Raw genomic sequence first — 25,510 nt, 5'->3', positions numbered from 1 at the left:
TCAATCAATCAATCAATCAAAAACTCCACTACACACCTACACCCATCGGAGGTAAACGCGTAACTGACGTAGATTGAAAGTTATGCAGCACTAACCCGGTCACTTGCCCATGATCAAACACTGGAACTAGATACACACGGTGCGTTTATATAGGGGGTGGTGGCGTGTTTCACCCAACCCCACTACCTCTTTAATCTACCGATCCGATGTGTTTTGAGCAGTTTATGGGAAAACATTGAAAACTTAATTCATTAAGGTAGGTTTAATAAAGGCGTTTAAATAATATCTCCAATGCATTGAAAGGTTAAAATTCTCTGACGCAGTCTGGAGTCAAAGTTAAATATTAATTTTACTATATGCATCACTACTTATCTCTACTACTAAAAAAATGGCTGCTGATTGGTGCTTGCACATGTTGACCCTCCGCATTTGAACTTCATCTGCTTGTTGCCTGCTCACTTTGAGAATCCTAGCCGCTTCCGATCTTCTCATCATTGGTTCGTGTAAATGTTTCACTGTGTACCCACCCGAAACACAACTATTTCACACAGGAACAGAACATATTTAATACAACTCATTCTGTATTGTGATTAATAAAAATTACACCACCTGAACCTTGTTCTATCGTTCCGCTGTCCATCACTGTAAACAAACTTTTCACCCATAGAGGAAGGATCACCTCGCCGATTTTTTACCACAGCCTTCTAGATTGCGTCATCTGTGAAGATACCGTACTGTATAAAGTTACCTTCTCCAAATCGGACGTAGCAAAGTGAACAACATTGAAATCCTCGCTTGGTAGAAGCACTTTGATTGCAGTGAATCGAGTAGCTGTAGTGTTAGTGCTAAATTCTCCCAATAACGGCTCAATTCAGTTCTGTCAGTAACTAACAAACAAGTCTCCACCAGAAATTCCCACTGAACATTGATGTAAACATACTGTTACGTTACGACCATAGAGCTACGCTGCAATTCTTTGCATCCACAGCCTTCTAGATCACGTCACTACTCAGCAATTATCACTATATTTAATACACGATGTCTTCAATCTGTCCTGTATGTATAAACGTGTTTTAGATTCGGATGAGGGTGTTGGATGTGATAATGAGTGCCAGCGTTGGTTTTATAGAGAATGTTTGAAAATGTCTAAGACTGAATACCAGCGTATCAGTAGCAACAGCAATGAAAAGTGGTTTTGTACAAGAGCAGACTGCTTAAAAGCTGAAAATCAACCCCAAACTGCCCTCTTCAATCAGTTAAGCCTACTTACTGAAAAAATATTAGAACTCACAACTAATGTTAACGCTCTATCTTCACTGCCCTCTAAAATTGATAACATGGCGACCAAGGATGATGTCAATTCGTTACACAGTGGCATTAAAAAACTAAGAGAGAGCTTTGATTCTCGCTTAGCTAGTATTGAATCACGTGTAGATGATCTTGATGGTAAAATTCAATCTCTGGAAGATCGAGAGACTCCGTCAGCTGGTTCCTTTGAAGAGTTTTATAGTGAGATTGAAGATCGTAGTAAGAGAGCCAATAACCTGATTGTTTATAACCTGCCTGAGAGCAAGAGCAGGGAAGTGGATAGCAGGATACGCCATGACAGGGTCAATGTCCTGGAACTGGCACAGGCTATCGGTTATGGGACAAACCTGGATAACTTAAAACTCTATCGGATTGGGAAGCCTGTGTCTAATAAATCTCGCCCTCTTAAACTTGTCTTCAGATCAACTTCAGATGCGGCTTCGTTTTTAAACGAGTTTGTTAAGGCTAAGCTGATGGATGGCAACAGTAAGTTCTCAAGTGTTGGAGTCTCTCGTAATAGGACCAATAGGGAACGACAGTACTTAAATTCCCCAAGAGCTGAACTTGATAGCCGGATTAAGAAAGGTGAAGGGAATCTTACAATCAAGTACAGGAATGGAGTCCCCCCAATTGTGTCAATTGTGCCAAAAAACTAATTAGGCCGGGTTTTACTCGGCGTATTGGTGTATACTATCAGAACGTGAATGGTCTCCGCACAAAATTGCAGCTTCTAAGAGAGTCAATCTGTTCCTGTGTTCATGATGTCATCATACTTACAGAGACAAATTTATCCTCTGAAATACTTACTCCAGAACGTGGCCTCAACAACTATTGTGTCTATCGCAAGGATCGCTCTTCTGTGAGCAGTACCAAGGAATCAGGTGGCGGTGTTATGATTGCTGTATCAAATTTGTACCCTTCCTTTGAAATGCCGTCTTCTATCGATAACATCGAATGCTTCTTCGTCACCGCTCGGATCTTCGGTCAGCCTACTGTCCTTGGTTGAGTATATATCCCGCCTCAATCTCCAGCCAATGTATTTTCAACTTTCAATGACTTAGTTGAGGAAGTGTGTGGTTCTTGTGAACCTGACACCAGGATTGTTATTGCTGGCGACTTCAATGTGCCACAGGTGGACTGGTCTTTACATTTGCAACCTCCGGGGAATGCTGCAGTCCAGAGTATGTTTGACCTGATTAATTTCCTAAGTCTGCGGCAGCACAACACCATTCTAAACTCAAGAGGAGTTCTGCTGGATCTAGTTTTTTCAACGGATGAAGAGATTAATATTACGGCTGCCTCTGATCCTGTACTTCATGAAGAGGCCTTCCACCCGGCACTGGAATTTGAGTTACTTTTTGGCTGTTCTGGTGTTGATAATTGTGATGTGTTTTTCCATGATCTCAGACAGTGTACCATCGACAATGTCAGAGCCTGGCGTGCGTCCCTGAATTACCCTGATCCCAGCTGTCCGGTCATTGAAGCCTCCTTCAACAGGTTCTGTTTGAATATGGGGAGTTCTATAAAGACCAATTCACCTGTAAGAAGAAAGAACGGGTCTACTTACCCTTGATGGGTTACCCGGGAACTTAGACAATTGATTTCACGGAAGAAACTACTCCACCGAAACTACAAAACTTCTCTTCTAGACTGTGATTATGAAGCTTTCAGAGTGGTCCGGCGACAGTGCAAAACTCTTGCCAGCGCATGCCAACAGGAGTTTTTTGTTACTGTCAACAATAGCATAAAGGAAAACCCCCGATCCTTCTGGGGTCATATGAAGTCCTTAAGTAAGGCTAACACTGTACCCAGCAGACTTCAATATGGCTTATTCTCAGCTGATGAACCCCAGGGTATGTGTGACTTATTCTCTGATTACTTCTCAACCGTCTACACTCCACATACTGACTGTCATACTGATTACAATTATGAATCCAACACCAACGTTTCGTCCTGTCTTTTCTCGGCCACTGAGATTGAAAGAAAACTACAGGACCTTGATGCCTCTAAGGGACCTGGACCGGATGGCATAACTCCGGCCGTTGTGAAGTCATGCACTGATCTTCTGGCTCCTCACCTAGCTGTTTATCTCAACAGGCTGCTGCGTGATGGCTCTTTTCCGAACTCGTTGAAGCCTGGTTATCTTGTACCAGTTCATAAATCTGGATCTACATCCAAAGTAACAAATTACCGTCCTATTGTGATTCAGTCAGTGTTTGCCAAGATTTTTGAAAGTTTGATCCTGGATGTATTATCCTTTAAATTCAAGAGTGTCTTCATCCCACAGTGCTGCTGGCTTTCGCTCTGGAAAATCAACGACCACCAATCTTTGTGTCTTCAGTGACTATGTTGTTTCCTCCTTCTCTCGTTTCCACCAAGTTGACTGCCTGTATTTGGATTTTGCTAAGGCATTTGACAGGGTCAGCCATAGCCATCTGATGGCTAAATTGAGGGCATACGGAATTATTGGGCCTCTTCTTCTGTGGATGCAAAGCTATCTCAGTTGCAGAACCCTTCAAGTCAAATTTACGTCATCACTCTCCAAGAATGTTGTGAGCGTAACATCGGGTGTGCCTCAAGGGTCCATCCTCGGTCCTTTTCTATTTGGCCTGTTCATAAACGATATCGGGGAGTCACTAGCCGGCAACTTTCTTCTATTTGCCGATGATGTTAAAATCTTCAAGGAGGTGACTTCAATCCATCAACAACATGAGCTCCAGGAGGATATGCTTAGGATAGAACAGTGGTGTGATAGGAATGCTATGCAACTGAATGCTCATAAATGTCAAGTAATGTCATTTGGAAGATCAAAAACTTTGCTGCACTTTGACTTCTCTTTGTATGGCTTGTTACTGGATAGAGTGACAGTTATACAGGACTTGGGGTTGTACATGACACCATCCTTGGATCCAGGTATACATATCACCAAGACTTGTGCTAAAGCAAATTGTGTTCTAGGGTTCATTTCCCGAACATCAAGAAACGTCCTATCTCCTGCAACATTGAATACCCTCTACGTGACTCTTGTTTGTCCCATTGTTGAATATGGTTCTACTGTCTGGGCTCCCCACCAGATCGGACATTGCGACCATCTAAATAAAGTTCAGAGACGTTTTCTACGAGTGGTAGGAGTTAGAAGTGGCATCCGTTATCCTGATGTTGATATACAGGTTATTGCAAGCCAACACCAGATCCTTTCGCTTCCATCTAGAAGAGTGGCTCTTGACCTTATATTTCTATTCAAGATTGTCAATAGTTTGGTTGATTGCCCTGAGCTCCTGCGTCACATAGACTCCATGTACCAGCCGCAACCCGCATTCTGCAGCCTTTCTCCAAGCACTCGCACCGGACTGTCTACGCCTGCCAGAGTGTAATTCCACGTCTGCTGCGTTTGGGAAATGCTGCCCACCAGTTGGAATTCTTTGGCGTATCCATGCTGGTCTTTCGGAGGGGGGTCTTCTCTTGGGTGTCTGAGCATGGTGAACATTGAAAGCAAGAGTCTACCTTTAATTGCTCATCCCTGCTAGTATTTTGTTATATTGTTTATTTTCTGTTCTATGTTGTTTTGTCATGTCATTGTTAAATTTTCATAGTTTATACCGTCAGCACACACCCATAGCATGTACTTATAGTATTTAGTATTAGCATGTGGTTGTCTTGTTGATTTTTGTCTTGTTGTATATTGACCCATGCACTAGAGTTAGCACACACGCTTAGCATGAAGCATGTAGTTATTATCTTGTTACCTTGTTTTCAATTTGTCTTTGATGCACAAGTTGCATACACTTAGCATGTACATTATTATATAATCATCTTGTTGACCATTGTTATCTCTTTTTCTATCTTGTCTTTGATGTTATATTTTATTAACTTTAAATGTATACCATATTCAATTGTTCTGTAACCATGTCTAGTCCAGTACTACTAATATCGCATGTAAGTGGCTTTGCATGAAAAGTGTATTATCAATATTTCGAACACCATGTTGTAAACATTTTTGTAAAATGGCGATTGCCGTATGTATGAATAAATAAATAAATAATCAAGTACAATTATAAAATTGCATTTAACTTTGCAGATCTTTCTCTTCATATAAATCTTCCACAGGTTCCAATGTATATAAAAAAAGAATTAGCCAAATTGGTCCAGCCGGTCTCGAGATTAGATTAATTTTTATTTATAAAATACTAAATAAATTAATGAATTACTTAATAAATGTGTTATCTTAAAATGTCATCTTATAATTGATATCTTAATATCATGACACATAAATATTGTATTGTATCACTTAAAAGGATAATGTATATAAAAAAAAGAATTAGCCAAATTGGTCCAGCCGGTCTCGAGATTAGATTAATTTTTATTTATAAAATACTAAATAAATTAATGAATTACTTAATAAATGTGTTATCTTAAAATGTCAAGGTCCAAAGGTGATAATATGTCCTAAGGTATAATCTGTTAGTAGCAAGCGCCACCGACCACCAACAACCGGCACCGGGACCGGCAACCCGAATCCAGTTGTTTTTGTTCTAAACTGCTGATAGCTGATTGTGTTGTGTTAAGCCTAGATTCAGATTCAGATTCTTATTTATAGTAAATGTTGTTCTGGTGCGTATTGGCACTGGGTAGAAATCAAAGTTTTAAACAGTTTGGACAATGCTTACAAAATAAGATGTAAGGAATTGTTGCCTGTTTTAAATATCCTGTTGTCTTCAGACGAACTCACTTTGTTAACAGTTTTGTAAAACCTGTAAGATGGATCACAAATTCCGTCGAGAACCGTCATGTGTGTTATGTTCACTACAGTTTAGTTTTAAAGGTACGTTTTATAGTAACAAATGTAGAGGTTTATCCTTAAATTATGAACTGTAGGTTGTAGCATAATTTTGAAATTAATAAAATTATTTGTGGCCTACTCCCCCCACCCCTAATTGCTATGTAGGCCTAAGCATTGGCTGTGGGAGACTACTAAAAGTATTCCATTGTTACTAATGGACTATTTTGTATATTAGCCAACTTTGATACATAATAATCATACGCAATAAGAATTATAATAGATCAAAATAAAAAAAAATAATTTAGCAGTAGCTTTAAAAATAACAACCAACTTTACCTAGGCTAGACCTACATTTTAGATACTTTACAACATCTACAGTTTTCCTGGATAGCACGGAGCAACCGCTTTTGTGAAATAGAAGAAAATATGGTATCAATTTACATTAACGTGGCCATGGAAAGGTATGTTAATTTTTTTTCCTGAAAACAATATTGAAGAAAAATTCGTCGGTAACGAAAATCAAAGGAGCTACGATTTTTTTAAATCCTCTGAAAACTCCGTTTTTGACAGTTTCCTATAACTCCGCGTCTGCTCAAACTCAGTATAGCCCGATTTTAATAACCGATTATCATACCAACAACGAGAAATTATTGTACCAAACACATTTAATGAAAAAGTATGTTATGTTCGTATAATGAATTATGGGTAAATCTTAAGCTCAGCGACTACCGCTCCAATCGCCGTAATTTTTTGCATACTAACACAGGTTAACGTAATTTCACCGAAAACAATAGTCCCAATTTCGCTAACATATAAAAACCAGTTTTTCGGCAGTAAAATGTTGGCAATACAAAACACATAAATAACGAGATTTTCGACTATCAAACTAAAAACAATGGCCGACCATGGTCGTTTTGATGAGTTGACAGTAGTCACGTGACAAACAGGAAAGTTTCCGATTGGCCGGACGGGTCACGTGACCTATAGGACAGCTTCGATTGACCGCCAGACGTAAACAAACAAACCCACATGGACAAGGAATAATTAGTGAAGTTATTGACATGGCGTGCGATGGTTCTTGTCACGCTCTAAAAAGACCCTATCTTGCCTATTCAAAACTCAGATCACGCGATGCTTGCCCGCTGCTTGCTCTTTTAGAAAAAAAAATTAAATTCACGCCATGACTGCTTACACACACAAAACTCAGACAGAACTAACGCAGGTTTCATTACAAGCAAAAGGTAACCGGCGCGCGTTTATCACTGATAAGATAAGACGAGTTTATACTAGAAGTAGTACCTGGACTACTGCCCTACGAACTAATAAGACCAAAAAAAACGAATAAATGCAATGTCAGTTAGGTTTTTTTAAATTTTATTTTTCCCGAAATTTTTTTGGGGGGGGGTAAACGGCTACGGCGATAATCGGGATTATTTTTTTCGTTGAAATTACGTTAACCTGTGTTAGTATGCAAAAAATTACGGCGATTGGAGCGGTAGTCGCTGAGCTTAAGATTTACCGAATTATGTTATAATTAACTTTTGGTTTGTTACTTGTATAAATTTGTCAAAAACCTTTCATGGTACGATAATAACTACCCATCGTGTATCTTACCGGCACATAAAATCAATGAAATTATCGTACCTCTGGCAACACTATCCATATTTTACAGTTTGGTATTACTCCGCGCCTTCTCAAATAAAGAAGGGACGCTATTTTGATCTACTGTTGTTTCTCCGTGTCTATTCTTAACCTTCTAGTTCAGTAGTGGTAATGGCACACCTTTGTGTTGGATGTTCGGTATCTCACGTGGAAGCAATTCGTAAAGACGAGTCTGACTAATACGTTAATCCTGTCAACGATGCCTGCCCCCTGCGCAGTGCTGCGTACTGCTTGCTCTTTTAGAAACAAAAAATTAACTCGAGCTTGCAAAAGTCGAATCCCAGATTACGTGATGCCCCTGCTCCTTAACGCAATAATGTCCGAAAGGCATCAATATAATACAATAATATACTTTCCCCCCAGTTCATATGCACCTGTGATAATAATACTTGGCTTAAATACCCAACCCGTGAAAAAAAAAGTCCATTTTCCATGGTCACGTTAATGTAAATAAATACCGAAAATATTGTCCTCAGATAGGCGCACCTCACTGCTTCACAAAAATCAAAAATATGGTTTAGACTGTCGGTATTCCACTCCTCAACCTCTTTGTTCACTCGCCGAGAATTTTCAGACTCATATTCATTGCAGTTTTCAAATTATCCAAAAATCAGTTACTTCTTGTTATGCGTGCAGTATAGTATGTAGCAGATCATACAACGTGATTTGATGTTAGAACAAAACTGATTGGAAATTCCCCTGGCTGTCAGTGTGGGCTTTGGTTTCAACCCGCACATCTGGTCGAAGAAGACAAGTTTCCCTCAAGATAGTACCTAAATTCAAGGTCAGATCATGTGAGCACTCGTTAATGTTAAGTTTCATTTTTTAAATTTAGAATGCATATATATGTAGGCTATTTACCTTATTGTATCACATAATAACTATTACTAAATGGAGATAGAGTGGCCTCCTTATAATACCATGGTAAATACATTCTTGAAGCTCATGTTTTATTGGAAATTATATATTAATTTAAACAAACTCTCCAATAATATAAATATATAACTAATATAAATATATTAATTTATATTATTGGAGAGATTGTTTAAATTAATATACCATGGTAAATCCTAAGATCAGCGACTACCGCTCCGATCGCCGTAATTTTTTGCTTACTAAACACAGGTTAACGTAATTTCACCGAAAAAAATAGTCCCGATTGTCGCCATAGCCATTTACTCCTCCCCTCCAAAAAAAATTTGAAAAAAATTAAATTAAAAAAAAACCTGACTGACAGTGCATTTATTCGTTTTTTTGGTGTTATTAATTCGTAGGGCAGTAGTCCAGGTACTACTTCTAGTATAAACTTGTCTTATCTTATCAGTGATAAACACGCGCCGCTTATCTTTTGCCTGGAATGAAACCTGCGTTAGTTCTGTCTGAGTTTTGTGTGTGTAAGCAGTCATGGCGTGAATTTAATTTTTTTTCCAAAAGAGCAAGCAGCGGGCAAGCATCGCGTGATCTGAGTTTTGAATAGGCAAGATAGGGTCTTTTTAGCGTGTAACAAGAACCATCGCACGCCATGTCAATAACTTCACTAATTATTCCTTGTCCATGTAGGTTTGTTTGTTTACGTCTGGCGGTCAATCGAAGCCGTCCTATAGGTCACGTGATCCGCCCGGCCAATCAGAAACTTTCCTGTTTTTCACGTGACTACTGTCAACTCATCAAAACGACCATGGTCGGCCATTGTTTTTAGTTTGTTAGTCGAAAATCTTGTTATTTATGTGTTTTGTATTGCCAACATTGTACTGCCGAAAAACTGGGACCATTTTTTTCGGTGAAATTACGTTAACCTGTGTTAGTATTCAAAACATTACGGCGATTGGAGCGGTAGTCGCTGATCTTAATATTTACCAAATAAACTATTAGCTATAAATATCTAAACTATTAAATGTTTAAAACATTTTACCTATAGATATTCATGGTTTTTACCAATACCATTTGTTTGGTATTTGAGTAATGATCGAAAGTACTATGACGATGTATATCCTTGTACTTGTTGAGCCCGATCACCCTTTTGAGATCTGAATTTGTCTTTGATAAATACAAACAGTACCAGCAGCAGTAATGCAAATGTCCAAGTTCCATGGCTACTTTGTCATGCTGATGAGTTCTGGAAATAGAACGAAAACGGGATAAAAGTCAAACTGGGTCATAAATGATTCTTCCATTTTGCAAGACACTTTGTCCAGGCGACACGGCTTTGTCACAAAGAGATTGGTTACCCGTTTGGGATCCGAAAGCTTTTGGGATCTGTTACTCTGTGACTGCCAAAACGCTTTTGGATTGCATGTCAATGCAAATGTATTCTTTGATTTAACGCTCTTGACATATTTGTGGATTTTCTGTTTTGAGTTCGATTCGTCTCTTCAGCTAAGGAGTTTGTGCGTAGAAGCAGCAATTTTCACTGGAACACACACCTGGGGACAGGATGTGGATGGCAAAAAGTAAACAATAACATTACCTTGCCAAAGTACCACATTTTGCAAATCCGACTTTGTATTTGACTCTTTTGGGATCCAAAAGCTTGTGGAGCTCAGTCACTCTTTTGAGGTCTGACTTTGTCTTTGTATGTATCCTTGTGCGTTAGTTGTATCACAAGCTGTCAGATGTACGAGTATGTTTCCTCTAAAATAGTAAAGAGAAACTAAATGTTACACTGTTTTGTTCGTTACAATTTATAAAAAGACATAGGATAGATTAATTAATTAATTCACTATTCAATTATTACCTTTTTAGATGAACTATACCTAGTTACAGTGTAATAAGTGGCCATCACGATTAATCAAATAAACTATTAGCTATAAATATCTAAACTATTAAATGTAAAAACATTTTACGTATAGATATTCATAATTTATAATTGCTAGCAATTTTTATTTTACAATATAACTATATTGTTTAGTACAATCTTAAAAGCAACGTAATTCGGTTCAAAATGATTGTTCAAATTAATTGAAACAAAGTAGTCATATGTATGGTACTTGAGTAATTGTCGGCTAGCCGCAAGTACAATAGCAATGTACATGTGGTATTTGTGTTACAAGGTGTCAGACACGTTATTCTTCAAAATAGTATTTAAAAAGTAAGTGAATGGGTACTTTGGGATCATACCAACCACACCAGTATGAAGAACACAAAAATATAAATTTATAGAAATAGACATGATAGAACGAAAAAACAACTCTTTAATTACAAAATTACAAACTTACAACAATTATCAATGGGGTTAGATTCCGTTATATGCCCCAACGCTTAAACCTTTTTCAATGAACTTAGAACGTTATAAAACGTTTCCAATTCCATCAATCAACAAGCATTTCCAGGTATTGTGATCAGTATTATTGTCGCTGTTATTTTATCTTTCTCGAGAATCCCGATTACGGCAGGCCGCGTGGCATCACATGATTATTTAAGTTTTTTGCACGGTACATAATTGCCTTTCCATTACAATTAAATTTATATTTCTGATCAGCCCCCTCTAGAATTTGATATTTTACTGATAGATACTATCTCGAGGGATGTTTTTCTTTCGTTGACATCAGCACTGATGGCCGGAGGCACTCGTATTTTGGGTGGCGGAGTGTGATCAAGAATAAAAACAAGTTTTGTGTGTTTTTTTTTCAATAAAGAGTTTAGTTTTTGTTTGGTAGTGTTTGTTTTGTTGAATTTTTGTGTTTGAAGAAATTTAGGGGTAAAACACTGAAGTACAACAAAGCGACGCACCAGCTGAACGGGCGGCGAGACTCTGCAATCACGTTATCTACTAGACCGCTCGATTTTGACCTCTGTCTGAGGATGGGGAGGGGTTTGCGATAAGAAAATTCCTGTTTTATATTGACGAAATATTGTTCTCTAACGCTAATCTAGTAATCAGTAGAAGCAAAATGTCAAATAACGATTCATGTCTGGGTGTGGTCGGTATAATCAAGTATTAATTTACAATTAGTATTAATTACAATATAAGGTAATTTGATTTCAGCTGGGCTGCAATGTAATAAGTGGCCAACACACGATTATTCATGATTATCGACTCATTGTAATTCATGAGTATTTCCTATCCGTAGCAGCCATTACTCCATTTTTCTATCGATTAGAGGCTCTTAACCTTGGAGACCTGCTGCGGATATGGGTACGATCCGGTACATACTTTCCACGTAGCCCTCTCCCGGATTTTTAAGGTCCGAGGGGAAGATCCAGACACCGCCGCAACTGCAGTGCTCTTCGCGTTCCAAACCCTATGTCCCTGCTAAAGGATCCTAGGGATCTTATAACTTATAGAGAAAAGAATACTCACAGGATCTACTGATGGCATCTCCGCGTCTCTTTGTGTTACCCCGACGAGGACTCGATGAGGGCCCGCATTGCAATGTTTCCGCTACCGGATCCCTTTCACCCAGTGGGTGCCACACACAATAACTAACACATAATTTAACTTTGTTTGAGTTAATTTGGAACAATCGTGTTGAACTGAATAACGTTATAGACTTATCGAGGATTCCTTACTCATAAATATCGATGATTCGATAATCATAATATTGATGATTAGATTGATATGGTGGCCGCTTATTATACTGAAACCGTTGTTTATTGTTTACATTAAACATTGTTATAATTTATTTGTAGTCATATTCTAAGGCAATTAAATTTTAATATTGAATTATTCATTTGATACAAACAATAGAATAACGAGTTAAGGGCGTTTTATAAAGTCTACCCCTAACTAGACCTTTAGACTTGGCCTTTGGATGCCAACATTAATTGATCAGCTATTATTATGCAAGAATTATGGATAATGTTTACTCCAGCAAGTGTGTGCAGTATAATAAGCGACCACTACCATAATCAAATCATCGATATTATGATTATCTAAACTGTTGAAACCAAAATGTTAAACCAAATCACAATATAGGTATTTCAAATCACAGTATAGTTTAGCTGTGTAATAATTTAATGATGATTAAAAACTATCTATAGTTTGTTTTTCTAAAGAAGATCCTTGATGGAGTCAGGTCCCGGCAACCTCTCTCACACACTAAACATCTCATTTCAAGCTTCTACCATATTAAAATATACACTTATATTATTTTGGAAATAATTTTTTAATGATTGGTAGTATTTATCCATGTATTCAAGCAAAAGAAACATTTTTTGTGTGTTATTGTGGATTATGAGGATCAAAACTTTAGAGAAAAAAAATTATTTTCTGTTTGTTTAAGCTTTTTTCACTTAACTTATTATCATGATTCCATAGGCAATGACAGTAAAAAAATTCTTATATACAATTTGTTGTATGTCCCTTGTAAAAAGACATTAAAAAATTGAGAATTCTAGACATTAAAAAAATTGAGAATTCTAAGTTAATAATTAAAGGCGTTATTAATATTTTTGAAACACGATATGAAATCAGTTATAAGTTATTATTTTGAGAATTTGAAAATACTGTTTATACCATACGTACTAGTTGTAAATACTGATTAGGGTTCATGGTAATTCTATTTTACACCATCTCACAAATAGTTATTTGTATTTCCTCAATGTTCTATAGCTCTTACGTGATGAATTATAAAAAATGTAACTACTGAACCTTTCACCTATAGCGTAGTTCTCAACTTAAATTTGATTGCCAAAATGTCATTATTTCTATTAAATTTTTTCCTGTTCATTAATCAAAATGAATGTAGTTTGAAATCAAACTTGTTGAGAGTCTTTCAGGTGCAATCAGTATAAATAAAACAACTTCATGGCAGATGCTTAAATACTAACCATTTTATTTAACCGTTCAATGCCAGAATGTTACCATCTTGGTTTCTAAAGATATTTTTAAGAATTCTAATGAACATGTCCCAAAATTTCCTTAAAAGTTACTTCCAAAATAGTTTTGGAATTTTTGATTTTTTTACTAATCCTTGAAGTGCTGAGTTTTAAATGGCGCTGTTATAAACTACTGCCGGGTATTATTTGCTTTGCACAGAGCTGCTCCAAAGTCAGCATAAATTTAGTATGTTTCTCACCCACCATGATCAACTTCAGCGATATCTTCATTTACCAAACTGCCGTCAGAATCTCCGAATCCTTCATTTTGTCTAGAGGCCAGTGTGTATTATCTTAGAGCTGACAGACATCGTGTAGCAAAGCAGCTGTTTGGAAAGTGATTAGGGTTATCATGTTAGTAAGGAGTTAATATAAAGAACATATTGCCAAATTTCATGTATATCAAATGGTTTTTGGATTGTATTAGAATTTAATATGTTTTGCCCTATCCAAATACAAGTACTATAATGAATCAATTTAATTTTAATTTATTTAAAAATAAAATTTCTTACATTTTCGAAGTATTTGCTATATTTTAAACTACTGTAACATTATACAATTATAGGATTTATTATTATAGCAATGGTAATAAGGAAAGTAAAGACACCAGTGTTTAAATGGTACAAACAATTGAACACTTTGACTGTTGGTGGTGGTTCGGAAGTAACCTTTAAGCCATTGGTCCCCAGGTTAAGTGTTAAAGAGGGCTTCTTATCCCTAACTTCGTCTGGTAAAATAAGGCATCTTTACTTTACCGTTGTGAATTCCATCTACTAGTTTTTTTTGTATTATATGATTTGTTCATTTCCTAGTCTATAGCAAACAAATATTATAAAATTAATCCATAAAATAGTTTTGTACATATATACAGATACATAATACTATTTTAACGGTTTTTAGAAGGACTCATTTTTTTATTTTAATTGTAACGGTGTTATTCACAAGATTAATTAAAAACCCCTTTGTAGTATAGCTGAGATCATTTGTCACATGTTAATAGATATTAATATGTAAAATTGTTACAACTGTTGAACATTAATAATGGCCACTATCCTACCTGTAAGAAAATTTTGACGTAGTGCCACGAATGAATTAAGTTGAAATGTTCTTTATATTGTCAAGCTATTTTAATAATTGTAAATGTATTAACTATGGTTGTTCCTCCAGAGGTAACTAACTTCAAGTCTACGTGTTGTAAATGATTGTAAGTATTATATATGTGTCGTTCATTCTATGTTATTAACTTATACATGTCATAACTTCAGATCCCACAAACCCAATTGGAGGGAAATGCCCGTTACTGTTGAAATGTGGTCACTCTGTGTGTGAGGGCTGTATGAGGTCTGTCACACGTGGCAGTACCTCAGTCACATGTACGATCTGCTCTCAAGTCTCTGAAGCCAATAAGTTGTAAGTCCAGTTTACCGTAATTGGGACATATTCCTGGATCCTTTGTCTTCTCTTCCCGCCTTTCTTTTCCCTCAATATGGTTTGAGACAAACGGCTTGCTTGGTGATGGCTACTCTATCTAGGTTTGTTATGTGTTTCTTTCGCATTTCTCTTGCACAAACATGTCTGCTTTTTAAAAAATATAGCCTATCATTAGTAAGTAGGTTAGTAAATAGGTAGGCTATGTCATTGTTATCCTGTTAATTCCTACATATTTTCCCTGTACTATGTTTATTTCATAGATCTACAATTTTCAATTAATGGATTTTGACATGCATCAAGTACTTGACTATCTTGCATGCTATCTCATCTATGTACCACCTTTCTGTCTCTTTCTTCATTGACTATGAGAACATAACTTCTGTAAATACTGTTGGGGAAAATAGTAGCAATTAAGTTTCTTGAAATAAAGATTTTTAAGTTGTGTTTGTCTGCTTCATTGCATTTTGTTTAAAATTATATAAGTTAAGAACAGTTTATAACATTTTTCGCTGTTGATGGTGAAAAATGCAGGGAACTCAACAATCAAATAAAGAACGAAGTGAAATGATATTGTGTGGATAATATTATTTGAAAGTGTGAAAACCAAGATAAGAACTGGAATCTGCACTAACATAAGTATTGGATATTTCAGGTAAGAGGACCAACAAAGGATTAAAACATGCCTTCTGTAAAGTAAAATCTGTGGTCATGGTGTGCCTCAGGGATTCATCTTAGAACTACAGAAAGTTTTTTATTAACATAAATAAACTTTCTATGGGTATTAACAATTGAAAGGCAGACCTAATTGATCTAATGATGGGATCCTTACCATATTTTATAATATTGTGTTGAGCACATCAATTTGTGTTTGTTTTAAGAACCATTCAAATAAATCCTACCATCTTGATTTCCGTACGTTAAAATTTCACCATACACTGTCATTAAGTCAGTGTTGTTATCACTGATATTTAATATTGATTTGTATTTTAGGCTTAAACAGAAAAGATTAGGGATTCACATTTTTATTCATTGCTTTTAAAAGTTAAACTCTCATGAGACTGTCTTGATAGAACCTCTTTTTTTATCAGAAACTGCAGTATTTTGGAATATACATTATTTTGTAAAATCATACAGGAAACAAATAATCAACTACATTGTTTTAACAATTTCTGTAATATTAATCAGTCAAATGCTTTTCTACATATATTTAATTACATTTTCACATTAATTTTTGAAGGAATTAGTTGAAGGATTGTAAGATTTTGGACATTTGCCATTGTTACATGTTACAAAAAAAGTTTAACGCTAATTTTTGAAGATTGAAATGTACCCTCTTCTTCAGGCATAAAAATACCTAATACATTAATGAATTAAAAAGTGCAGCACTGGACTGCCACTCATAGATATATATGATACCTAATAGACTAACAACATGAAGTCCAGATTGGGGAGAATAGAATCCAAGCGATGTTACTGCACAGGAGCCAAAATCACAAACAAACACGTCACACCTGAACTAATAAAGAGAAAAGAAAGACAAATGCTGTTCAGATGATGTGCAGCCACATAAGAAGAAATGCCAGCTTTGATTTCCTTGCCAATGTTCAAGCTTCATTAGGGTATAAATTTATTTTTCTGCATCTGAACACAAGCGTAGATTTCAGTCATCGAATCATCGTGTTATATTTTTTTGTAGGATATAACAATGGCAAATGTCCAAAATCCTACTATACTTTCATATTCTCAATAACAAACTTTAAAATAAAAGGTGTCAACTTTGTTCGTAGTATTCAGTATTACGTCCAAACATACAAATAAAACTGTCACTCACAGAACAAGCAACAAACTATCCCAAATTTTAGGAAACCCGAAATATAAAATTTCAAATGATAATAAATAAAAAATGTATGAAATTGGATGCGATGACTGTGACAAAATTTATATTGGACAAACAAGAAGAATGATGAAAACATGATTCCAGGAGCATTTATCTCATACAAAATATGGAAAAGTTGAAAAATCTGCTGTAGTCAAGCACTGGATTGGATCAGGACAAAAATATCAATTAAAAATCTAAAACTAATAAAAGAAGTAGCTAAACCAATGAACTTAAATGCTCGGGAAACACTACACATAAACAGGAATAAAAAAACTTAGAAACAAAGAATAAGGTGCTATTAAAAATTCCAGTCTTCTTTCTTCTCTATTTATTCAAAAATTGAACTTTAGTCATATCTAATTTTTCATGCTGGCTGAAATATTTCCAAATTTTTGTATTTGCATATTTACACCATACAGTACTTTAATATTAATTGAAATAAATATAATGTAAATATTTATTTGTGGAGTCAGCTGAATGTTATGTTATAAGTGCATGTAAAATAAGATTCCTAATGAAGCTGCCAAAAATTTTTATTAGTATATTTATGCCGTACCGTGTATTATGTATTTAACGTATGTTCTTGCATAACAAGGTTATAAAGTCAGATCCTTATTTCTTAATCTACTCGTTTCAACTAATACATTACTATTTGACCTACAAATTTAAAACGTCTACTTTTATTTAGTTTTATGTTGAATTTGAATAGAAGATTATTGCAGTGTGTATAAATATTGCATTTATAGTGTTTGTACGTGCAGTACAATTGGTTTTTTCATTCATGACTTTGCAGCAGAAACCAAGAAGAACTCCGTGAAGAATTTCCACTAAATATATATTCTGTTGGACAAGTCGCATTGAAACGAAGTGGAAAACATAAGCCGAAAGATCAACTCATTGGGTTCTACAGTCAGAAAAAACAAATGAATTCTGAAACAGGTACCTTTAAGTTGTTTAAATACTCCTGTAGCCATGTTAAAACTGATTCATTTTAATTGTCATTTCATACGAACAATGCCTCTTGAGTTTTATCTTTTAAATTTCAATAACTTTTATATTTGGTCATGTAGTTATGGGATATTAAGTAAAACAAGCTTGAAAAATACTTTTTCTGAATAATCAATAATAATATTGAAAAAACTAAAAAAAATTTATTAATCTCACCTTCTAAATGAGACATCACTAAAAATTTCTAAGATGAAATTCAAGGTTGCAAAAGTGTTTGAAGCTTAACACTGTACTAGTAATATGATAAAATCAGCTTTTTTTTTATTAAGGAGTAAAATAAAGTATTGCAAAATAATATGTTCTAATTATTATTTATGTTTCGTTTTTAATATAACTATTTATTAAATCAAACTTTAGTGTAGATTAATCCAACATCTTTCTACTATAACAAATCAAAAGCCGTAAAAAATCGTAGATCGTTGAAAAAGCTTTCATCTATAGCCAAATTGGTTGAAGATAGGAACATTAGCTCTATTCATACAAAATAAAGGCATCGTGAAATTTATAATAAATAAAATATCCAGTGTCAGCACTAGATCTAACTAATCCACTTAAAGAAACCCACAAGCTCTGGGAGCTGCTTCTCTTGGCTATCACCAAAAAGTTCAACCTTAATTTTTTCATACTCATGAGGTTGGAGGGAAGCCGTGTTTGTACCTCTTGCATGGTACCTAGCTTTGGTTTGATTTGTATTAAGTTTTTCTAAATTATTTATATATATTTTTTCTATTTCTTGTTGTTTAAGTACATTAAAAATCTTGTTGATACAGACTCATAAGTTATTCTTCCCTGTGTGTATGTTTTTTGTTTCGATAAGATGAAAACTCATTACTAGGTTCAACAGCTACTGGCTGACGTTGAAAAGATGTGGAGTCAAAGGGGTTTTAAACATCACATTACAGATTATTGTTGGAGTTGAACAGTAGATGTTGATGATTTCAAGATGTCAGCTTGTTTAATCATGCACAGTAGTCCATTTCCCGGCCCACTTAAGTATCAAGGAAGCCTGTCTATTGCATTTTATATGCTTAACGACAAAATAAGGAATCTTTTGAATTTGTATTAGAATATATCTGTTTTGTTTAAAAAAAGTTCACTCACTGTTGAGAAAAAATACAGCTTCAAATTTAGTAGGATTTTTGTGTTTTTCTTTATCAGCACTAACAATTTTAGTTGAACACACAAGAAATTCTTTCATTTTTGCGACAACTGAAACATTAACTTGAAAATTAATTTGTAATTTTAACCATTTTTGTTGATGTACAGTAACATAAATGTGGTTCATCCATTAGTTTCAACCATAAAAATTACTTTTCCATTCATATTTGTCAGAATAAAGTTAAGTAGCCCCCGGTATCAATCAACCAATACCAGCAAGAATGTAAATAAACGAAGTACAGACAGCTCTCACAACTAAAGACAGAGAAGATGAGCTAATTTGGCTCTGACAGATATAGAACTAATAATAGAAGGTCGTAGATTATACAACAGTACATCAGTACAGTAACAATACAACAGTACATCAGTACAGTAACAATACAACAGTACATCAGTACAATAACTATAACAAACAATGTTAAATAATTTAAGTCAAATAGTGTCAATGCAGTTACAACACGTTGTCTGCAAATGAACATCTGACATGTACAACTGAAAGCACAGGGAACAAGTCATATGAGTATTGTAATTGTAAATAGTTTATATGCTTTGTGCTTCTCAAACTCACTTTCAATCTCTATGTTTGTCAAAGTTCATAAAAAATGTGGACATTATCATAACAATAGTGTTCAAATGTTAATTCATCATGATTTAATGTTTTGTAAATTATACATGTCTCGCAGTTCAGTACAAATAAAACTTGTGCTTTAGCTACGTTAAATAAGTTAGTAGGTTTTGTTGCTCAGTTATAAATTTGATTTTCATTCAACTATAACTTATTATGACTACTATTTGATGAAAATTTTAATGAAAGCTTGATTCAAATTTTCACATTTAACAACTGCCAAAACTTTACTAGAAAATTGCAGAGTACACTTCCTATAATATTCCTTAGAACATTTTTAATTGGATTTGTTTGTATGAAATCAGTTTGTGTTTAGAATTCCCATATTGTGATGGGAATAGTTAAGCAATAACATTTTATAATAAAAACTTCTGATTTGATTATTTTAAATAATTTATCATGATTGATCTCTAGTATTTAAAAAAGGATAAATAACTTATTCTACATTAGTCAAGCACAAAATAGTACAAAATACAGTGAACCTTGTTCATCTGGATTAATTTGGAATAGGAAGTGATGATTCATATAAAGTAAAATCCAGATAAGCCTAAATTGCAGAAATTTTAAAAATAGTATTGTTTAAAATTTAACAGTAGAAAAGAGCCAATGGTTTGTTATTTTGTTTTTATGGATTACTACAGGCAAAACAAGTTGAATAACAAACAGAAATGTTTTATTAAAATCTCAGTTAGTCTCTTTTGTGTAAGGTTGATAAACTGCTTCTACAAAGTATCACCATGCAGACATTTCAATGATAACATATACAGGGATTTCCTTTCCACTGCCATTCTGGTTATGAATTCATGACATCTCTTTCCTATAGTATCTTATTAGATGGGCAGTGTAAGGGTCAATATTCTGCTTCCCGAATCTATATTGAACAAATATTATTCTCGGAAACTAATTAAGTACTCATTATTAAATATTATTCATTCTAAGTATGACTGAATTATGGAGGTTTAACATCAAAATTAATCTGGAAGTTTTGACTGATTTGCTTTGACCATTTCAGTTTTATAAGGTAACTTCTTAAGTGTGCACTGATAGGGATCGTTCATAATTTACCGGTTAGAATTATTACTGGTCATAGTCCTTTTTAAATGATTTTTCTATCATAAGTTTATGAGTTTTAACATGATTTTTAAAGATATTTTACTTTATTATCACAGTTGTGCATAGGAAAGGAGGCACAACTATATAAGGATCGTTATCTGTGGATGAGAGGGTTTTTGTTGTCTGATGCATTTGTAAGTGACATTGGTATCTGTGGTTAAGTGCCCACTGTAAATAGTGGAAGTGATCTTGGCCGGAAGTCTGTGGAATCAGTGAATTCCTTAAATATATTGAAAACAAGGTTACAATGATTTTCAAAAGTAGGCAGAAGCAGCAGGATTTAATTCCTTAACATTATGTATAGTCATAGTCAAACCACTTTATTCCCTAATATTTACAAGGCACAAAGAAAACTAACTACTAATATTAATAATATAAAAATATAAATAAAAAATTGTAACATTAGTTCATTCACATGATAATACTTACATCTTAACAATTTGTCCTTAATCCTACCTAGACCAAATATATGATGAAATTTCAATAATTTTGAAACTTAAGAGTTGCACTCAGTTTCTACATAGTTGCCATTTCTATACAAGAATTTTTATAAAAGTGTTCGGAGATTAGCATATTCACTTTTGTAAAATTCCGCTACCAATCACTTCAGGAATTTGTGCTAGAATACTTTGAAACAATGTGTTCTGTTTTGCAGTGTTATGTGGAGAGTGTGGCGAGAGAGCTGCTGACTGCTCTTGCCTACAGTGCGATGTCCATTTCTGCACCCGTTGTTTCACTCGGGTAAGTCGCTCAAGTTTGTTAACCTGCAGACTCTATATTAATAAGGGTTAGACAGGACAGTTGTGTCCAAAGTAATATGTGAACCTGCTGCCAGTTGGTCAGTGAAAAAATACTTTGCAGTATTTGAATTACAACAGTTGTCACCCCACTTTCGTGAAAAAAGTATTCCGAAGAGTCTTTCTATTTGTGCGAAAAATCTTTGCAGTAATGAGGACGATTTTATTAATTATATCAATAAATTAACTTGTGGTTTTTTGAAAATTAGGATATCCCTATAAAGTCATCAAGAACAATTTGAATCAACCAACAAACAAAAATAATAATCCTTTTGCCCAAAACGATCCAAAATTCATAAACAAATTTTATTCTGGCCTTCACAAAATCAACTCAATCATGAGTCAGCATTTAACCTACTTCAAAATTCTCAAGAAACTAAAGACGTATTTTAAAAATCTCCAATAGTTTTATTCAAAGAGCCAACCAACATTAAACAGATTTTGGTCTGTACTGATCGTATAAAAAAGGTAAATAAGTAATCACAGTACTTTGGTCTTAAACCTTGCCATCAGCCTCGTTGTGGAACTTGTAAGATCATGTCTACAAGTACAATTTTCAAAAGTAATATAACTTTTGTATCTATCAAAGGAACTATCAACTGTGACATTAAAAACCTTATTTATCAATTTAACTGTAACTTTTGTGATAAACAATATGTCGGCCAAACATCGAATCCTTTACGTATACGAGTAACTGGTCATCGATTTGACATTGTCCATAGCGACATAGAAAAACCTTTAGCCAGTCACGCTATCAATGTCCATAAACAAAATAAATTAGAAAATTGTTACACCATCAAAGGTAAAAATAAGATCCCTGAAAATTCAAACGAAAACCTTAATAGATTGAAATTGAAAAAAAGTGAAACTGCACACCAATTGGTACTTCAGACAAGACATCCAAGGGGTCTTAATTTAAGATAAATTTATTTTTCCTCCACTTATTCACACACGTCATGTCATGGACCATCAGCTGCTGATCTATTGTATTTTTTGCGATGTTTGTTTTCTTGTTAGATTTCCTACTTTCTTTTTCTGTCATATTTTTTATAAATATTTATACAATTTATATTTATCTGAAGAAATGTACTTATATATATATATATATATATATATATATATATATATATATATTCACAGAAAAAGGTTATTCTCTTCAACAAATAAACTAAGGTATAATGGTTCAAAACATTTATAAATTTTATAAATACACTTTTTTAATTAAAAAATGTAAATTTAATTTTTTTTTTTTTCAACAATAAATGTTGTTGTTTCTTGTGTTTTCAAAAAAAAGTATTAAAATGTAATTATACAAATATATGGCATTTTTTTCAACATGAAGACTTCCATTTTAGTTTTAGATGATTCATTAATACACTAATTGCCATTATTATGTCAATTAAAGTTTTGGAAAAAATTCACTAATGCTAGTATGTGGTTTTAAGTAGTCTGCTTATCATTTACAAAAGTTAATTAATTCTTGTGCTATGTGAATGTCCTTTTTTCAGATTCATGATAGTTCAGTGATTCTTCGGAAACATGAAAAAGTGGATATAAAAGGAAATTATAAAGCTAAACAAAGATGCTTTTTGTAAAGAGCACAAAGACCGATGTCTTCAAATTTACTGCAATGATTGCGAACTGTACTGCTGCAAGGATTGTGTATTCTCAGCTCACCTTGGACATTCATGTGTTGAAGTCGAACAGAAGGTAATTACAAACTTAGAACAGTTATCCTATTACTTTTAAATGTCATTCCTAGTCAAGCAAAACCTCACACTCCAAATAAATGTATAGTAATAGTCTCAATGGTCGTTTCAAGAAAATGTTAAATGCATAATTGTACATTTTATTAATTTTAAAAGTGTTAAGTAATTTTGTACTATAGTGCATTCTTCATGTAACTAATCTTCTAGAAAAATAACCAAAAATTTGTTATAGTGGGACATTTTTTTTAACTGGTTGAGATGTAATGTATATGATATTTGCTACAATTGTGTTCTAATAGCAAAATGAGAACTTCTGTGTACAAAAATCTCAGAGTTTAACCTTTTTTAGCCGTATTACTATGGTTTGTTAGTTTATTCTTAATCCGGGTTTTCTCTAAATGCTTAGTTTCTCTCAGTAACGTGGAAAGGAGTAATATTGTATTCTTTAGCAATGTTAATTTCTCCCTGCTTTAGACTGTCTTAAAAATCTGTAACGCCTTAAACTGAAATTTCCTTGGGAATTTATCTCCGCATCACTAAATTACAGAGGTTCAAAATGAAAATTTACAATGGGAACTTTGACTTATCCATTTTGAGTTCAACAGGTAATTTATAAAGTGTGTTCTGCAGCAATTGGATCAGTTTATAAGTTACTTGTTAGAATTATTAGGTCACATACCATTAAAATGAGTGTTACATCAAAAGCGTGTAAGTTTCAAGTAGGTTTTAAAACATCTTTGACTTGATATAGAAGGATCATTGTACAGTAAATCAGTGTGGATGAGTTCTAAGGCGTGACTTTTTGGAAGTGTGAACAGTAGTTTAGTGGTTCAGGCCGAATTGCCTCTTGGAATTTGGGATTTAGAGGTCTGGAGCATTTGTAAAAGACACAGGTATCTGTAGTTATGTCATGGAGGAAGTGCCCACTTTAAATAGTGGATGTGGTCTTGGCTTGATGTCAGTGGAATTGGCGAATTGTTGCATATTGTAAAACTTGGGTCGGCTATCACTTACTCGAACTGTCAATAAAAACAATAAATGTTCATTCAATGTTGGAGATAACACTGACAGACTGACGGTTGGAGGAGGAAGGGGAGCAGGAAAAAATTTTATTGTTTACTTGTTAAGTGTGCTTCTGAGTTACTACAATCCAAACAATTTCTAAAACTATGTGTTACAAGGATGTTTGAAACGTAGGAAATTCATTACTTAGAGGTTTAGGATTGTTGTATGGGGTTTTGTGCATTGAGTATTGTTAATAGGTAGGTTTTAAGTTCTTTCCTCAAATCGTAAAACAATTGTTATGTTGAAGTACAAACCAGAATCATTTTTAATACAGAGGTTATTTTAACATTGAGTAATATGTTTTAAACAAAGGTACTTGTATTTGTTACACTGGAATGCATTATGGAACTCTATCATGGAATGCATGAGTACCACCTGTAAATGTTCATTTATAGGTACTCACAGATAAATTTGTTTTCTCTTTTGTAACTTTAATTTGTGTAAATATAAACCAACCACATAATTTTTAAAATCTCTAATTTTAATTGATTTCTTATGAAAACCAGTATTATTGAAAATGTCTCAATTGAAGATAACTTAATGTTTTAATTTCTTACAGAATGTCCGAGGTTCTGGAAAAATTTTCTGAAGCATATGATGAAGCCAACGCTGTACTGAAACAGTTGTACCACACACACGCAAGGTAAGTGATTTTCACATAAGTTTTAAAATTAGGTTGGCTTATTTTTTTGCAAGTGGTATTATTAACTCGTTAGGGTAGGCGATACGGTTTCGTTCGAGCAGGATTGAATGTCGTGTCATGTGCTGGTTAAGTGGCCTGGATTTGACATTAAAATTAATGTTCTCTTAGTTCGCCATATTTCCTCTAGATATCGTTGGGATCTTCCTTACTAATTTTTAGATGCAAAAACTAACAAAGTTATTTTATTTTCATGAGTGTGGCTAACCTGTTTTTTTAATTGTTATTCTTTTTCTCGCTTGTCACAGGCTGGCAGATCAGTTGTACAGTGTATTGTTTAACATTTTTTTTACGTTACGTATGGATTGTGACAAACTTGTGCGATTATGGAGTTGATTCGTTTTGTAGAGTGATTGTGGATATAGATAAAATGAAAGAGATAAATGTGTGAATGCTAAGTGCTGTTTGTTGTTGTACAAAATTATCATAAACAATAAAACAAATGCATACAAACAAAT

The 25,510-nt window shown here is 34.2% G+C and overlaps 1 protein-coding gene across 2 annotated transcripts; it reads left to right on the top strand.

The window, feature by feature from the left end:
- The first annotated feature begins 5,843 nt into the window (after positions 1–5,843).
- LOC124363807 (E3 ubiquitin-protein ligase arc-1-like) lies at positions 5,844–25,022 on the top strand. 2 transcript variants are annotated; one of them, XM_046819072.1, is made up of 6 exons: positions 5,844–6,130; positions 14,833–14,977; positions 17,674–17,816; positions 21,437–21,522; positions 23,087–23,288; positions 24,912–25,022. In XM_046819072.1, exons 1-5 carry the CDS (start codon positions 6,067–6,069, stop codon positions 23,171–23,173), a joined length of 525 nt encoding a protein of 174 aa, XP_046675028.1. In that variant the 5' UTR covers positions 5,844–6,066; the 3' UTR covers positions 23,174–23,288; positions 24,912–25,022. The 2 variants fall into 2 exon arrangements, with proteins under 2 accessions (XP_046675028.1, XP_046675027.1); XM_046819071.1 differs by having other exon boundaries at positions 17,671–17,816.
- The last annotated feature ends 488 nt before the right edge of the window (positions 25,023–25,510 follow it).

This window comes from Homalodisca vitripennis, chromosome 5, assembly GCF_021130785.1.
Source record: "Homalodisca vitripennis isolate AUS2020 chromosome 5, UT_GWSS_2.1, whole genome shotgun sequence".
NCBI lineage: Eukaryota > Metazoa > Arthropoda > Insecta > Hemiptera > Cicadellidae > Homalodisca > Homalodisca vitripennis.
The sequence above is the reverse complement of the archived record's forward strand: the minus strand, read 5'-3'. Positions and strand labels throughout refer to the sequence as shown.